A 19120-nucleotide genomic window follows, 5' to 3' on the forward strand; every position below is an offset into this window, starting at 1 on the left:
GGAGCTTGGCTAGTTACCAATGGACATATGCATGCATTCATTCAGTTTACACAACAGTGGAAGAGACTACTATCTAGTTGTATGTGTACACATGCAAACAACTAAAAACCAAACAAGCAACCTTTCAAAACAAACACCTAGAAGCAAAGTCAACATGATTTTACTTTGAAAACTTCCTCATTGAGCTGGATGCTCAGGAAACTTTTCCAAGACTAGATGACAACTACTGGCACCATTTGGGAACAAAGCAAATATAGGACATGTGCAATGGAAAGACTACCCAAAGCGGTTTTAGTTTTAGTATATTTCAACTTGTACATTTGGACTAATTGTTGAAACAAAGGCAAAACAAACTATTTTTGTGCCTCTCCACTAATTATCAAGTACTATAAAAATTAAATAATAGTATTAAAATATTAGTAAAGGTAAAGGTTGTCCCCTGACATTAAGTCCAGACGTGTCCAACTCTAGGGTGTGGTGCTCATCTCCGTTTCTAAGCCAAAGAGCCAGCGTTGTCCGTAGACATCTCCAAGGTCACGTGGCCGGCATGACTGCATGGAACGCTGTTAAAATATTATTTAGTAATAATTAAAAGGTACAACAAATAAAAATTAGCATCCCTTGATAGTTTGTTTTGATAGTGGCACAGAGTTGGGCTTCATCTTGCCTAGGAGCCACATACTATAGAGTGGGTCCTTGGTATTGTTTGAAATTGGTTCCAGAACCCATGGATACTCAAATCCCTGTGTATACAGTGGCAAAGAAAAATGCTGGGACTTATTTAAACTGGCAAAATCAAGATTGGGTTGTTGTAGGTTTTCTAGGCTATATGGCCATGTTCTAGAGCCATTTTCTCCTGACTTTTCGCCTGCATCTATGGCAAGCATCCTCAGACGTAGTGATGCTTGCCATAGATGCAGGCGAAACGTCAGGAGAAAATGCCTCTAGAACATGGCCATATAGCCCGGAAAACCTATAACAACCCAGTGATTCCGGCCATGAAAGCCTTCGACAATACAAAATCAAGATTTCTTTTTTGGATTTTGGAGATTCCCTGGATATGGAAGGAGGCCAGCTGTACTTTACTTGACAAATTCCTAATGGGTCTGGTTGGCTGTAGATATTCATAAAATTATAGAAGTTGCAATGTGCTCCAAATGCTTTCTTCTACTATTAAGTACATTTTTCAGAGCAGACACTTGACATTCAAAATTGAGTAAATCATCCTTTTAACAGAGTGTAAAATGAGGAAGGGGAAATTCTGGCTGGCTGGCCAATCACCGCAATCTACCTGCCCATCCTCACCAGGAATTTGCCCAAGACCAAACTACAGTTTGCCTTTCATAAAGAAGAGAATGAGCAAGGTAGAAAAAGATTTCTGGCTTATTCTGGACTTCTCTCTTTTTGGAATGATGGTGTGTGTGTGTGAAGGAGAAAATGAGAGAGAGAAAGAGAGAGGGAAGGGGTTTAGAAATGAGAACCCCATGTCATGAATCTTGAAAAGTTGGGGATTACTAATGAAATATAAGCATCCCTTGACATCTGTTCTGTATGCATCAATGATAATATTGTGAGGAGCCACGGTGGCACAATGGGTTAAACCCTTATGCCGGCTGAACTGCTGATCTGAAGGTTGGTGGTTTGAATCTGTGAGATGGGGTGAGCTCTTGTCCGTCAGCTCTAGCTTCCCATGCAGGGACATGAGAGAAGCCTCCCACAGGATGGTAACACATCTGGGCGTCCCCTGGGCAACATCTCTGCAGATGGCCAATTTTCTCACACCAGAAGTGACTTACAGTTTCTCAAGTCACTTCTGACATGGTAAAAAAGTCCATATGGTGCACTGAGTTTACTCATTGTTCAACATATATCTCTTCATAGAGAAGGATGAGAGACATTGGGACTTTCCGAAATCTACCCACTGGCAGCTGGGATTCAGGACTTTTTCATACTAAATAACAACAACAACAACACTTTATTTATAACCCGTCCTATCTCCCCGAGGATACTCAGGGCGGTTTCCAGCAAAACTAACGAAAGTGGCAAATATTCAATGCTGAAAACGAACAAATGACAAATCAAAACAGTGGCTAAACTACACAGTACTACACTTACAATCCCACTTCTATTTGTCATAGCAATATCTAATGTAATCATGAGATTTGTAGTTTAGGAAAAAGTATTGAGGATTTTCAGCCAAAGACATCAGATGCCACCAAAATCTCCGCTCTCCACCTATAAAAGGGACTGTGATCTTGATATCAAATGACAACAAGTCTGGGCTTTTCAAGGGGTTTTAAGGATATTTTTCAGTAGGGAAAATAATTGTATTGTTTTATCATGTTACCTATTCCCAGAAAATTTAGAGAACATTAGGGGGTAACCTGATGCATCTAATTTAATAGACACCAGACTATATGACTATAAAGCAAAATGCAGACTACATGACATGACTCATTCTTTCATCTCCCGTTCCTTTCTGTTGATGAAGGCAACTCTCGTCTCAAAAGCTTACACAGAGATTTTTGTGTATTTTTGGTCTGCTTAATAATAATACTACTACAATATAGATTTTGAAATAAAATTAGCTATTATCAAAATAGCTAATTTTGGGGCTGTGGTGGTGCAGCATGATAAACCGCTAAACTCGCTGATTGGAAGATTGGCAGTTCGAATGCACTGATGGGGTTTGCTCCCATTGTTAGCCCCAGCTTATGCCAACCTAGCAGTTCAAATACATGCAAATGTGAGTAGATCAATAGGTACCCTCTGGTGGGAAGGTAATAGCACTCTATGCGGTCATGCTGACCACATGACCTTGGAGGTATCTACGGACAATGCCGGCTCTTTGGCTTAGAAATGGAGATGAGCATCACCCCCCAGAGTTGGACACGGCTAGACTTAATGTCTAGAAAAATCTTTATTACCAAAAATGGCTCCGGGGGCTTGAATAATTCCCCTGTCAGAAAGGTTATTATAGTTTTAAGTCTCTTTCATACTGTATATACTTAGAGCATTTTGATAACACTTCATCTTCCATGGCTTTATCCTATATAATTCTGGGATATATAGTTTAGCAAGATATTGAGAACTCTTCGTCGGAAAGCTATGAATTCCAGGCTTCCAAAGGATGTAGACATTTATTGTTTTGTAGTATTTATATTCTGCCTTCATCACCCCAAAGGGGACTCAGGGCGGATCACAGAACACATATACGGAAAACTTTCAATGCTGTTATACACTGACAGGATTTGTTTTTTTGTCGTGTCAGGAGTGATTGCAAAGTCGCTTCTGGTAGTAGAGAATTGGCCGTCTGCAAGGATGTTGCCCAGGGGACGCCTGGATGATTTTGATGTTTTTATCATCCTTGTGGGAAGCTTCTCTCATGTTCCCACATGAGGAGCTGGAGCTGATAGAGGGAGCTCATCCACCTCTCCCAGGATTCGAACCTGTGACCTGTTGGTCTTCAGTCCTGCCGGCACAGGGGTTTAACCCACTGTGCCACCGGGGGCGCAGGATAGGCACAGTACATAGATAGAGGTATCTAGGCTTTCCCCATTTTCGGAGTTTTGGAGGTTGTGCTCAATTTTGGCCATGGGGGACAGGGGGTGCCGTCGCTCCATCCACCATGCTGTTTACCATTTTTCCCTGAAGAGCCCTGTTTACCATTTTTCTGGTATTTCCTTTTGGTGCCATTCAAATATCTCCCTGTGTTAGATGGTACCTATTTATCTACTCACAGCTGTTTTCAATCTGCTAGGTGGGCAGTGAGCTGGGTTGAAGATTGGATGCTCACCCCCAACCCAGGCTTCGAACCGCCAACCTTTTGATTGGCAAGATTTATTGGAGCTGGTGGTTAACCTGCTGTGCTAAAGCCCGGCCCTGGCAGTTAAAGCAGAACCATAGTGAACGAGAGTTGGTTCAGAGGAAGGCAAAAATGAGGGGGACCTTACAATAAATTAGATGTTGGGAGCCTATTCTTGCACAGAGCAACGTTCCAGTTTGGGAAAGGTTTGTAAGGATCAAAGCAGCAATTCATACAAATTTGCAGCAGATCCCAATGAGTATAAAAAGTAAACAACACACAAAATGCACACGTGAACTTGATGCAAAAGCTTGCAAAGTGCACTGCTTGGTTTCTCAACATGTTTATTTGAAGAGTAATTTCCCTGTTATCTTTGGTCATCAGTACAAGAAAAACAACTGAAGTTGGCCGAAGCTTGTAAAGTCCATACATGGTATGGAAAACGAGGCCAGCGTGGTATCTGCCACCCATCTTAACATTACAACTCAGGCCCATTCTATTAAATATATGTGGGACAGACAAAGGAAAAGACTCACTCACATTACTAATATGCTTCACTAACACAAGATATGGTGATGGCTACCAAGCTGGGCAGTTAGAAAGGATCATGCAAATATATGGCTCATTTGCTAAATTAGTGTTTCTCAAAACCTCCCTGATGTCGCGACCTCTGAATACAGTTCCCCATGTTGTGATGACCCCCCCAACCATAATATTATTTTCGTTGCTACTTTGTAACTATAATTTTGCTACTGTTATGAATCACAATGTAAATATCTGATATGCAGGATGTATTTTTATTTACTGGACCAAATTTGGCATGCAAATTTGAATACTGGTGGGGTTGGGTGGGCGAGGCTAATTTTGTCATTTGGGAGTTGTGGTTGCTGGGATTTATAGTTCATCTACAATCAAAGAGCATTCTGCACTCCACTAACCATGGAATCGAACAAAACTTGGCACACAGAACTCCCATGACCAACAGAAAATACTGGAAGACATTTGGGAGTTGTAGTTGCTGGGATTTATAGTTCATCTACAATCAAAGAGCATTCTGAACTCCACCAACCATGGAATCGAACAAAACTTGGCACACAGAACTCCCATGACCAACAGAAAATACTGGAAGACATTTGGGAGTTGTAGTTGCTGGGATTTATAGTTCATCTACAATCAAAGAGCATTCTGCACTCCACCAACCATGGAATCAAACCAAACTTGGCACACAGAACTCCCATGACCAACAGAAAATACTGGAAGACATTTGAGAGTTGTAGTTGCTGGGATTTATAGTTCATCTAAAATCAAAGAGAATTCTGAATCCCATCAATGTTAGAACTGGGCCAAACTTCCCAAACAGAACTCCCATGACCAACAGAAAATACTGGAAAACCTTGAGTTTTGGAGTTGTAGTTCACCTCCATCCAGAGAGCACTGTGAACTCAAACAATGATGGATCTGGACCAAACTTTGCACGGATACTCAATATGCTAAAATGTGAACACTGGTGGAGTTTGGGGAAAATAGAAGTTGACATTTGGGAGTTGTAGTTGCTGGGATTTATAGTTCATCTACAATCAAAGAGAATTCTGAATCCCATCAATGTTAGAATTGGGCCAAACTTTCCAAACAGAACCCCAACGACCAACAGAAAATACTGTGTTTTCTCATGGTCTTTGGCTACCCCTCTGACACCCCCCTCACGATCCCCCCAGGGGTCCCAACCCCCAGGTTGAGAAACACTGTGCTAAATGTTAATTTAGGAGCAGTAGGAAAACAGGAAAAGAAGGATAGTGCCCTGCTGTGCTGCTTGTAGTTTTCCTATGGGATCTGGTTTACATACTTGAGAACCCAATGCTGATTTGGATAGTTCTTTTGGGTGCAGTCCATATGGCTCTAATAGTCTTTTCAACACAATGCCTTAGCTTAATGGAACTTGCCACTCCTCATAAGTGGAAAGTTCCAAAGTGGCAAATGCCGATTCTTGACAAACACTCTTCAAACCTTTCAAGCAAACAACCAGTACAGTCATTTTCCCATAAGTTGGATCCATTGAGCAAGACAAGCTTTGTAATTGCAGAACCTCCTTCTGTATATGTTTTTTGAGAACCTTTCCCAGAGTTTGGCATACTGTCTGGTTAACTCCTGGACTTATAGGCTGCATCTACTCTGTAGAATTAATGCAGTTCGACACCACATTAAACGCCATGGCTCAATGCTATGGGATCTGGGGACTTATAGTTTGGGGAGGCACAAGTACTCTTTGCCAGAGATTGTTAAAGACCTTATAAAGCTGAAACTTCCATGATTCCATAGCATTGAGTTATAACACTTAAATTGCATTAATGCTGCAGTGTAGACAGACCATTCGTCCAAAATCAAATTATAGCAAGTGCTGTAATTTTTTGATTATTGACTTTTTTCAGTTTGACTCCCATAACCTCTCCAGTCATGCTGACTAAGATATTTTGGAAGCTGTAGTGTAAAAAGGTACTTTTCCAAGCTCTGCATAATGACTGTTACTAAAACAGTCCTACTAGAGCAGAGTTTCTCAACCTGGGGGTTGGTACCCCTGGGGGAGTCATAAAGGGGTGTCAGAGGGGTCAACAAATACCACCGGAAAACACAGTATTTTCTGTTGGCCATGGGGGTTCTGTGTGGGAAGTTTGGCCCAATGCTATTGGTAAGGTTCAAATTGCTCTTTGATTGTAGGTGAACTATAAATCCCAACAACTATAACTCCCAAATGTCCAGTCTATTTTCCCCAAACTCCACCAGTATTCACATCTGGGCATATTGAGTATTTGTGCCAAGTTTGGCCCAGATCAATAATTATTTGAATCCACAGTGCTCTCTGGATGTAGGTGAACTACAACTCCAAAACTCAAGGTCAATGCCCACCAAACCCTTATAGTATTTGCTTTTGGTCATGGGAGTTCCGTGTACCAAGTTTTGTTCAATTCTATAGTTCAGAATGCTCTTTGATTGTAGGTGAACTATAAATCCCAGCAACTACAACTCCCAAGTGACAAAATCACACACACACACCCCTCCGGGCAAATCCCACCAGTATTCAAATTTGGGCATATGGGGTATTCGTGCCAAATTTGGTCCAGTGAATTAAAATACATTCTACATATCAGATATTTGCAATTTGATTCATAAGAGTAGCAAAATTACAGTTATGAAGCAGCAAAGAAAATAATTTTATGGTTGGGTGTCACCACAACATGAGGAACTGTATTAAGGGGTCGCAGCATTAGTAAGGTTGAGAACCACAGCACTAGGGGAAAAGCTCCCCCCCTTCTTTTTGCCCATAGATTCAATATCCATGGTTTCACTTACTCATACACCAAAAAATTGGACTTCCTCTGTGATACAGCATAATCAGAACTTAGGGTTTGTTATTACACTTTGTAACAAAATTTGAAAAATGTTATGTTCCTGGTGTGAAAGTGTTATTTCCTGTTCAATTGTGCATATTTACTTTGAAAATAGTTGTTATATTCTAGATACTTTGTTTTTGTGGCTGCTACAAACTATATTGAATTGGGTTGTTGTAGGTTTTTTCAGGCTATATGGCCATGTTCTAGAGGCATTCTCTCCTGACATTTCACCTGCATCTATGGCAAGCATCCTCAGAGGTTGTGAGGTCTGTTGGAACTAGGAAAATTGCGTTTATATATCAGTGGAATGACCTCTGAGGATGCTTGCCATAGATGCAGGAGAAACATCAGAAGAGATTGCCTCTAGAACTTGGCCATATAGCCCGAAAAAAACCCTACAACAACCTAGTGATTCCAGCCATGAAAGCCTTCAACAGTATATTGAATTGGTTGAGACTCAGTGAGATATTCATTAAAAACTGTAGCAAAATGTGCTACAGGATGTCCCTCAATACATAATAAACTTTTTCCAAGTTTATGAAAGAACCAATTAGGAAATGACATTTATAACCAAAGAACAAAAATCATGTTACATAGTGTTATGCATGATTTCAGATGCCCATGCGGGGGGGGGGGGGGGGGGGGGGGTCCGACAGACAAAGACATTGGAATGTATTGATTGCTTCATTTACATCATGTTTTTTCTACTAATAGTTAAAATCCTCTGTAATACACGTTGCAGTCTTCATCAATCCCATGCTGTCCACATTTTTTAGTCTATAGCTCCCAGCCTTCTTGAACATTGGCTATTCTGGAAAGAACCAAACCAAAGCAAGGCTAATGTATAGCATATAAACAGACATGTGCATATCTATGATGCATGACACAGATAGGTTGGTGCAACAAAATGTTGCAATGTTATTTATTTATTTGTCGTGTCAGGACAACCAGTCAAATTATATTACATTTCTAACAGAACAAAGCAAACAACAGACAAAATACAAAATTAGTGAGTTAGATAGTTGATTAAATGTCCTTTGACCAGTATCTGGCCACTTGGAGTGCTTCTGGTGTTGCTGCAAGGAGGTCCTCCATTGTGCATGTAGCAGGGCTCAGGTTGCATTGCAGCAGGTGGTCTGTGGTTTGCTCTTCTCCCCACTCGCATGTCGAGGATTCCACTTTGTGGCCCCATTTCTGAAGGTTGGCTCTGCATCTCGTGGTGCCAGAGCGCAGTCTGTTCAGCGCCTTCCAAGTCGCCCAGTCCTCTGTGTGCCCAGGGGGGAGTCTCTCATTTGGTATCCGCCATTGACTGAGGTTCTCGGTTTGAGCCTGCCACTTTTGGACTCTCGCTTGCTGAGGTGTTCCAGCGAGTGTCTCTGTAGATCTGTAGATCTGTTGCAATGTTGAGATGTACCCACCCAACCAACCAGTAAGCAGCCATACCCAATTTCAAGGGGTCCCATTCCTGCTCTGGCAGTTTCTCATTCCCTCCCATAGATTTATCAGCATTCCAAGACCACTAAGCATGCTCAGTCCTCATCCCACGGCCAGGAGATGTCAATGCATTAAATCTACAGTGTAGAATTAAGGGAGCCTTCAGTAATGAGTGGAGAAAAGCTTTAAAGCCAATATGCCTGACACAATAACATGGATGGAACCAAATTGGGGGCATTACTTTAGCCAAGTGATAAATAGGGGAAGTATATCAGACATGTAGTGTCCTCTGCATTTGCAGGTGAGTTAAGCTACTTTCATTTTCCAAGTCCCCTGAGACGTTGCTGGAATAGATGTGGTTTTCTGCACTGGCAATGTTATTTTTCCCCACAATTGCCTTGCTTTAAAAAACTGTGAAAAAGAGAAGTGGGTGCAGCGAGTGCATAGTTTTGCTTCCTTTTCTGGTTTTGCTTAGAGCACATCTGCACAATCAAGGTCACCTCACATGTGCTTCCTTTGCAGCTTGCAATCACACAAATACACACAGAACTGCAAGATTGTATATTTTGTTTGGAAAGCAGAGTTGGAATGCTTCGGTCCTTCAGCTCCATTTGGACTACAGCTCCCAGCATTTCCTACAAAGGGTCACACTGTCAAAGGCTGCTGGGAGTTTAAGTCAAACAACATCTGGAGAGGTGCACAATTCCCATTCCTGTCCTAAATCCTTGTCCCAACAAAGACATGTAAGGATGAGTTCCTTGAATAGAGGAATAGAGCAGCGGTTCTCAACTTTCCTAATGCCGTGACCCCTTAATACAATTCCTCATGTTGTGGTGACCCCCAACCATAAAATTATTTTCGTTGCTACTTCATAACTGTAATCGTAATGTAAATATCTGATATGCAGAATGTATTTTCATTCACTGGACCAAATTTGGCACAAATACCCCATACACCCAAATTTGAATACTGGTGGGGTTGGAGGGGATTGATTTTGTCATTTGGGTGTTGTAGTTGCTGGGATTTATAGTTCATCTACAATCAAAGAGCATTCTGAACTCCACCAACGATAGAATTGGGCCAGATTTCCCACATGGAACCCCCATGACCAAGAAAAAATACTGAAAGGGGTTTGATGGGCATTGACCTTGAGTTTTGGAGTTGTAGTTTACCTACATCCAGAGAGCACTGTGGATTCAAACAATGATGGATCTGGACCTAACTTGAATACTCAAAATGCCCAAATGTGAACACTGGTGGAGTTTGAGGACAATAGACCTTGACATTTGGGAGTTGTAGTTGCTGGGATTTATAGTTCACTTATAATCAAAGAGCATTCTGAACTTCACCAAGGATAGAATTGGGCCAAACTTCCCACACAGAACCCACATGACCAACAGAAAATACTGTGTTTTCTGATGGTCTTTGGCGACCCCTCTGACACCCCCCTCGTGACCCCCTCAGGGATCCCAACCCCCACGTTGAGAAACGCTGGAATAGAGAAAAGCTAACAGAAAATTTCAACTCCCATTAGCCCCTTGTAAGATGAAATAAGGAACAGCACTCCTTAATGTTCAATGGGACTCTAAATTGGATGTATAAGTAGCTGAAATTCCTTCTCCTATGCAAAGATTTAAGGTCTAAGTTCTGTCCCTTTATTTCACCTCGCAACCATAGGCCCAGCCCGCATGGCCATGAGTTGGGAATGATGGGAGATATTAACCAATAGCAGTGGCATTCAGTGGACCAGGAAAGAAAAAAGTACAATGGCAACCTGTGGCATATATAGGGTACTGGCCCCTGACATATAGAGAGACAAATATATTAAATCATATTAATTATATTATAAAAGTATAAATTAAATATTGTATCAAATCATATTAAACCATATTAAATATAATATTATAATATATAATATTAAAAAATTACATTAAATCATATTATATATATATATATATATATATATATATATATATTATATTTTAAATATATTCAGTCATATTAAATACAATATGACTGAATAATAATAATAATAATAATAATATAACGGAAGGGACCCTAGCTATCTGATATGAGGATTAATGTTTATTAATCCTCATATCAGATAGCTAGGGCCTCTTCTATACTGTCTTTATATCCCAGGATCTGATCCCAGATTGTTTATCCCAGATTATCTGGCAGTGTAAACTCTTATAATCCAGTTCAAAGCAGATAATCTGAGATCAGATCCTGGGATATAGGGCAGTGTGAAAAGGGCCTAAGAAAGCTTTGACCAGAGATAACACTTAAATAACTCTTTCCTCGGCCCCTTCCACACAGCTGTATAAAACCCAACATTATCTGCTTTGAAGTGGGTTGTATTGCAGTGTGGACACAGATAACTCAGTTCAAAGCAGATACTGTGAATTATTTGCCTTAGTATTCTGGGTTATGTGGCTGTGTAGATGGGTCCCTAGTTATTTTCACCACCTGTCGAACTTTGAGTAAAGTTTCTGAGTAAAGTCCTAAAAGCTTGAAGAATCCTAGGGAGCTTCAATGCTGAAGTCTTCCTTTCAGGATTAAGGCAGGAAACAGGGCACCTGTATCATCTATTGCTGTGCAAGAAGGTATTTCAGCAAGTGTTGTTTGAACCCAGTCTTTTTCCCCATTAATAACACTATGTAACATGATTTTTGTTCCTGGGTTATAGATGTCATTTTCTAATTGTTGCTCTCATAAAAAAACATGGGAAAAAGATTTATTAAACTGCAAAAACTTTGTTTTTGTGAGAGGGATATCCTGCAGCACATTTTGCTATAGTTTTTCAATGAATATCTCAACCAATTCAACACTGTTTGTGGCAGCCACAAAAACCAAGTTTCTGGAGTAGAACGACTTTCAAAGTACCGTAAGTACTGCACGATTAAATAGGAAACAACAATTTCAAACCAGAAACAACATTTCTTTCATATGTCGTTACATAGTGTAATTAGACTTACCAGGAAAAGTTCCAATTCATATGATTAGGAGTTCCTTTCCTAAACCTAACTGGATGATGCCATTTTCCAGGGTTATTACCTAATGCGCTATAGAGCCCTAAACGGTTCTGGTCCGGTTTTCCTATCCAAACGTATCTCTCCTTATGAACCATCTAAGACTTTAAGATCGCCTGGGAAGACACTGCTCTCGATCCCGCCTTCCTCACAGATTCATTTGGCGGGGACAAGTGACAGGGCCTTCTCAGTGGTGGCCCCTCGGCTATGGAACGCCCTTCCCAGGGATATAAGATCAGCTCCCTCCCTTCTAACATTCCGCAAAATGGTTAAGACATGGCTCTTCAAGCAAGCTTTTGCTACTGGAGCATAATTAGACGGAAACTAATATATGGAAGGATCGATGATGCAATTGGACAACAATTTTAGTAAGGAGCTGCCGAGGATTTGGTTTTTATAGGCATTATTTATTTATTTATTTATGGCATTTATATGCCGCCCTTCTCACCCCGAAGGGGACTCAGAGCAGCTTACAAGATATATTTTCATACAATATGTTATTAGCATAGTACAATATCAGTACTATATATTACTATATTGCACTATACCATTATATTGTAATATTATTAGTAATATTACATGTAATGTAAATATATAATTATAATTATAATATTGTATTATTATTACTAGTATTATATTGTTTCTTTTATTCTTTCTTATTGTTTATTATACTGTTTCATTATTGTTTTTTTATATTACATTTTAAATGTTGAATTGTTTTTATAATTGTTTTAATTGCATTTTGATAATTGTTATGGCATCAAATCGCTGCCAACTATGAACCACCTTGAGTCGCCTCTGGCTGAAAAAGGCGGTATACAAATGCGGCAAATAAATAATAAATAAATAAATAAATAGATCCAGATCCTGTCTGAGCTTGGATGTTAAGCAGGGTCATCTCCAATTAATACTTGGATGGGAGACTGCCAAAGAATACAAGGCAGTATAGGATGCATTTCGGAGGAAGGAACTGGCATTTGCGTCTCTTGGCGCATCTGCACTGTAGAATTAATGCAGTTGGACACTACTTTCACTGCCATCGCTCAATGCTATGGAATCATGGGAACTGTAGTTTTATAAGGTCTTTAGCCTTCTCTGACAAAAAAGGTTGGGGTCTCACCAAACTATAACTCCCGTGTATCTATAGGACTGAGCCAGGGCAGTGAAAGCTGTATCAGACTGCATTAATTTTACAGTCAAGACACACCTGTTCTACGATCAGGCAGCTTCCCATCCAAATACAATTGGGTGTTTGTAGTCTCCCAGGTTGAATACCTAAGTAAATTTACTCACAAATTGTCTCTCTATAACCCAACATTGCTTTCTCTAAGAGTTATATCCGGCCAGGGCTATACTAGACTATACTATACAAGTCCAAATAATTATCCACCTGTTATGGCAACCGACAAACAATGCTTAACAACAATAGGGGTTTATTAAATTATAAAAACTCTGAAAAGTGTTCTTCCACTAAAAAAACAATGGAGTTTGACATTACATTAAGTGTTATGGCTCAATGCTATGGGATCCTGGGAGTTGTAGTTTTACAAGGTTTTTAGTCTTCTCTGCCAAAGAGTCATCAAACTATAAATCCCAGTGTTCCTAACATTGAGCCATGAGACGTAAAGAATTAATGCAGTTTGACATTACATTAAGTGTTATAACTCAATGCTATGGGATCCTGGGAGTTGTAGTTTTACAAGGTTTTTAACCTTCTCTGCCAAAGAGTTATCAAACTACAAATCCCAGGGTTCCTAACATTGAGCCATGAGACGTAAAGAATTAATGCTGTTTGACATTACATTAAGTGTTATGGCTCAATGCTATGGGATCCTGGGAGTTGTAGTTTTACAAGGTCTTTAGTCTTCTCTGCCAAAGAGTCATCAAACTCCAAATCCCAGGGTTCCTAACATTGAGCCACGAGACGTAAAGAATTAATGCAGTTTGACATTACATTAAGTGTTATGGTTCAATGCTATGGGATCCTGGGAGTTGTACTTTTACAAGGTCTTTAGCCTTCTCTGCCAAAGAGTCATCAAACTACAAATCCCAGGGTTCCTAACATTGAGTCATGAGACGTAAAGTAGTGCCAAACTGCATTTATTCATTTTCTGGGAGTTTTAGTTCAAATAAAATATATTTTTTTTCCTGAGTTCAAAAGCTATACAATATAATAAAGTCTCATAAAAAATGGAGAAAAGTTCCCCAAACTTACCCAAAAGATGAGGCTGATCAGTAGCAACACCGTTTTGGAAGCAATCACCCCAAAGTCCATGGTGATGGCTATACGACCTGATATGTCAATCAAGGTGGAGAGAAATTAAAACCTTTATGGGTGATCACCAGTAGACAATGCAATTCAGAGCAGCTCTGTGTTGTTCACCGTTGAGCTCTGCCAGGCTAATGGGACTTTTGGGCTGCGCTTTCCCAGTTATGATCACATGATCTCCTCCTTGCCCTGCCTAGTCATCACATGCTTTCTTTTATGTACAGTGCAAAACAACACTGTGGCCTCTTATTGCCTCTGCTTTATGGTGACTAATAGGGCTACCGTAAATCTTCTTAAAGAGGAGCAAGAACAAAAGGGAAGTACCACATTCTTCCTAATAGCAGCTGCCCAATAATGAATCATAGAATCATAGAATCAAAGAGTTGGAAGAGACCTCATGGGCCATCCAGTCCAACCCCCTGCCAAGAAGCAGGAATATTGCATTCAAATCACCCTGACAAATGGCCATCCAGCCTCTGCTTAAAAGCTTCCAAAGAAGGAGCCTCCATCACACTCCGGGGCAGAGAGTTCCACTGCTGAACGGCTCTCACAGTCAGGAAGTTCTTCCTCATGTTCAGATGGAATCTCCTCTCTTTTAGTTTGAAGCCATTGTTCAGCGTCCTAGTCTCCAAGGAAGCAGAAAACAAGCTTGCTCCCTCCTCCCTGTGGCTTCCTCTCACATATTTATACATGGCTATCATATCTCCTCTCAGCCTTCTCTTCTTCAGGCTAAACATGCCCAGTTCCCTAAGCCGCTCCTCATAGGGCTTGTTCTCCAGACCCTTGATCATTTTAGTCACTCTCCTCTGGACACATTCCAGCTTGTCAATATCTCTCTTGAATTGTGGTGCCCAGAATTGGACACAATATTCCAGATGTGGTCTAACCAAAGCAGAATAGAGAGGTAGCATTACTTCCTTAGTTCTAGACACTATGCTCCTATTGATGCAGGCCAAAATCCCATTGGCTTTTTTTGCCGCCACATCACATTGTTGGCTCATGTTTAACTTGTTGTCCACGAGGACTCCAAGATCTTTTTCACACGTACTTCTCTCGAGCCAGGCGTCCCCCATTCTGTATCTTTGCATTTCATTTTTTCTGCCAAAGTGGAGTATCTTGCATTTGTCACTGTTGAGACCTTTAAGGCTGGATATTATTATTGTTGGTGTTGTTCATTCGTTCAGTCGTTTCCGACTCTTTGTGACCTCATGGACCAGCCCACACCAGAGCTCCCTATTGGCCGTCACCACCCCCAGCTCCTTCAAGGTCAACCCAGTCACTTCAAGGATGCCATCCATCCATCTTGCCCTTGGTCGGCCCCTCTTCCTTTTTCCTTCCATTTTCCCCAGCATCATTGTCCTCTCTAAGCTTTCCTGTCTCCTCAAGATGTGGTCAAAGTACTTCATCTTGGCCTCTAATCTCCTTCCCTCCAGTGAGCAATCGGGTTTTATTTCCTGGAGGATGGACTGGTTGGATCTTTTCGCAGTCCAAGGCACTCTCAGCACTTTCCTCCAGCACCACAGCTCAAAAGCATCGATCTTCCTTCGCTCAGCCTTCCCTAAGGTCCAGCTCTCACATCCGTAGGTGACTATGGGGAATACCATGGCTTTGACTAGGCGGATCTTTGTTGCCAGTGTGATGTCTCTACTCTTCACTATTTTATCGAGATTGGACATGGCTCTCCTCCCAAGAAGTAAGCGTCTCCTGATTTCCTAGCCACAGTCTGCATCTGCAGTAATCTTTGCACCTAGAAATACGAAGTCTGTCACTGCCTCCATGTTTTCTCCCTCTATTTCCAAGTTGTCAATCATTGTTGCCATAATCTTGGTTTTTTTAAAAAATGTTTAGCAACCCAGATTTTGCACTTTCTTCTTTCACCTTGATTAGAAGACTCCTCGGCTCCTCCTTGCTTTTCGCCATCAAAATTGTATCATCTGCATATCTGAGGTTGTTAATGTTTCTTCCAGCAATTTTAACCCCAGCCTTACATTCATCAAGCCCCGCACATCGCATGATGTGTTCTGCATGCAAGTTGAATAGGTTGGGGGAGAGGATACAACCCTTCCGTATGCCTTTCCCAATCTTGAACCAGTCTGTTGTTCCGTGGTCAGTTCTTCCTGTTGCTACTTGGTCCTTATACAGATTCCTCAGGAGAGAGACAAAGTGGCTTGGGATGCCCATCCCACTAAGAACTTGCCACAATTTATTATGATCCACACAGTCAAAGGCTTTAGAATAGTCAATGAAGCAGAAGTAGATGTTTTTCTGAAACTCCCTGCTTTTCTCCATTATCCAGCGGATACTGGCAATCTGGTCTCTCGTTCCTCTGCCTTTTCTAAACCCAGCTTGAACATCTGGCAACTCTCGCTCCATGTATTGCTGGAGTCTTCCTTGCAGGATCTTGAGCATTACCTTACTGGCATGAGAAATAAGGGCCACTGTACGGAAGTTGGAGCAGTCTTTAGCATTGCAATAAAGTGTGTATTTATATAAATATAGGGAGGGGAAAGAGGTATTTCTGAAGAATATTCGAATCATGTTCTATATTTTTAAGTATATTTCCCACCTCCCAAGATATTTATTGATATGTGATTTGTGAGGAAATGGAAAGAGATATTTCATTAGATTGCCAAATAATCTTTTATAAAGAAAAAAAAAAGCTAAGAAATATAAACAAAATCTGGCTACCAGTATGAAAAAACTCTAAAATTACAACAGCACAACATCAGAGAGGAAACAAACAAGGACTTCTAATCACCTCTCAACAAAAGTTTGCCCTAGGCAATGTCAGGCCATTATATGCTAATCAAGGTGGTCAGTTGAAACATTCACACCTAGCTCTGGCAGACAAGAGTCCTTTGTCCCACCCTGGTCATTCCACAGATATATAAACCCTTTTTCCTAGTTCCAACAGACCTCACTACCTCTGAGGATGCTTGCCATAGATGCAGGCGAAACGTCAGGAGAGAATGCCTCTAGACCATGGCCATATAGCCCGAAAAAACCTACAACAACCCATAAAGAAAAGTTTTCAAAAGTAGTTTATATTACAGTAGCCCACTAGATGGCATTAACGCTCTACGAAGGGGGTGATGAGAAAAATAATAACTGAGAAATGTTTCTCAAGCATTTAAAAATATTATATATATACATATTATAATATTAAATATGATTTAATATAATATTTAATATATAATAGTTTTATAATATATTTAATATTACTGAATTTAATAATTAAAATAGTATATATATTATAATATTTAATATAATTTAATATATCTAAAATATTATGTATATAATTTATTTTATTTATTATTAATCGAATTTATATACTGCCACTCCCCGAATCAACTAGATTCAAATGCCAGGCTGAATAAATACATTTTATAAGCTCTACGAAAAGATAGTAAAAATATTATATTACAATGGCATTGTAATATAATATTTAATATATTTAATATGATTGAATATAATATCTTAATATTATATATAATAATATAATACAATAATATTAAATATGATAATAATATAATATATATAGCTGCCCTGAGTTTCCTTTGGGGAGATGGTGGCGGGTATAAATAAAAGTTTATTATTATTATTATTATTATTATTATTATATATTTATAATAGTATTATATAGGGTTGGGCAGTTTCGTTCGTTAATTTCGTAATTTGTTATTAATTCGTATTTAAATTAGCTTACGATCCGATATTGAGCCATGCAGGAGTAATTAAAAATCGAAACAAAATTTTCAATTTATTTCGTAATTGTTTCGAAATTGTTTCGTAATTATTTCCGAATGCCTGGTGCAAGTTTTAGGGTTGTTGTTTGTTTTATCAGTGATAAAAAATAAATTATCACACCAACAGTCAACAACAGAGGGAGAGGGAAGCTTCAGAAGTTCCCCCTGTCCCATTTGGAGGGTTTTTTAACATACTGCGCAATCGCGTCCGCCATTAACGAATCGATTCGTAATTGTTTCGTAATCGATTCATAATTTTACGAAATTTCGTATATTTCGAACTTTTTTAAAGAAAAATTTCGGAATTCTTTTAAAAAACGAAACGAGTTTAGAACCAAATTTTTCTGTAGTTACCCAAGCCTAGTATTATAATATAATTACTTAATATATTTAACATATTTAAATATATACATTATAGTGTTATAATATATATTATAATATACTATAATACTATAATATAATAATATTAAATATGATAATAATATAATATATATAGCCGCCCCGAGTCCCCTTTGGGGAGATGGTGGCGGGGTATAAATAAAGTTTATTATTATTATATATTTATAATATTATTGTAATATAATTACTTAATATATTTAACATATTTACGTACATATATTATAGTATTATAATGTATTTATTTATCGTGTCATCAGCAACCGTACCATTGTATTACAATTCTAACAGAGCAAAACAAACACACAGATTAAAAAGAAAAAGAAAGAAAAAACACACAGATTATGCTAATTTAGTAGTTGGTTAAATGTCCTTTGACCAGTATCTGGCCACTTGGAGTGCCTGTGGTGTTGCTGCATGGAGGTCCTCCATTGTGCATGTGGCAGGGCTCAGGTTGCACTGCAGCAGGTGGTCAGTGGTTTGCTCTTCTCCACACTCGCATGTCGAGGATTCCACTTTGTAGCCCCATTTCTGAAGGTTGGCTCTGCATCTCGTGGTGCCGGAGCGCAGTCTGTTCAGCGCCTTCCAAGTCGCCCAGTCTTCTGTGTGCCCAGGGGGGAGTCTCTCATCTGGTATCACCCATGGATTGAGGTGCTGGGTTTGGGCCTGCCACTTTTGGACTCTCGCTTGCTGGGGTGTTCCAGCGAGTGTCTCTGTAGATCTAAGAAAACTATGTCTTGATTTAAGTCGTTGACGTGCTGGCTGATACCCAAACAGGGGATGAGTTGGAGATGTCTCTGCCTTGGTCCTTTCACTATTGGCTGCTACTTCCCGGATATGTATATACTTCCCGGATGTTATATATTATAATATATAATGTAATATTATATATTATAATATACTATAATACTATAATATAATATTAAATATGATAATAATATAATATATATAGCCGCCCCGAGTCCCCTTTGGGGAGATGGTGGCAGGGTATAAGTAAAGTTTATTATTATTATATATTTATAATAGTATTATAATATAATTACTTAATATAT

At 39.6% G+C, this 19120-nt stretch overlaps 1 protein-coding gene across 1 annotated transcript in view; it reads right to left on the reverse strand.

The window, feature by feature from the left end:
* Window positions 1-14159, reverse strand: part of LOC132766880 (tetraspanin-36-like) — a 43134-nt gene extending 28975 nt beyond the window's left edge. Inside the window, exon 1 of the mRNA XM_060761268.2 lies at window positions 13873-14159. Coding sequence (XP_060617251.1) covers window positions 13873-13932 — 60 coding nt within the window. The 5' untranslated portion in view covers window positions 13933-14159. The remainder of the gene's footprint in view (window positions 1-13872) is intronic.
* Between the last annotated feature and the right edge of the window lie 4961 nt (window positions 14160-19120).

This window comes from Anolis sagrei, chromosome 2, assembly GCF_037176765.1.
Source record: "Anolis sagrei isolate rAnoSag1 chromosome 2, rAnoSag1.mat, whole genome shotgun sequence".
Lineage (NCBI taxonomy): Eukaryota > Metazoa > Chordata > Lepidosauria > Squamata > Dactyloidae > Anolis > Anolis sagrei.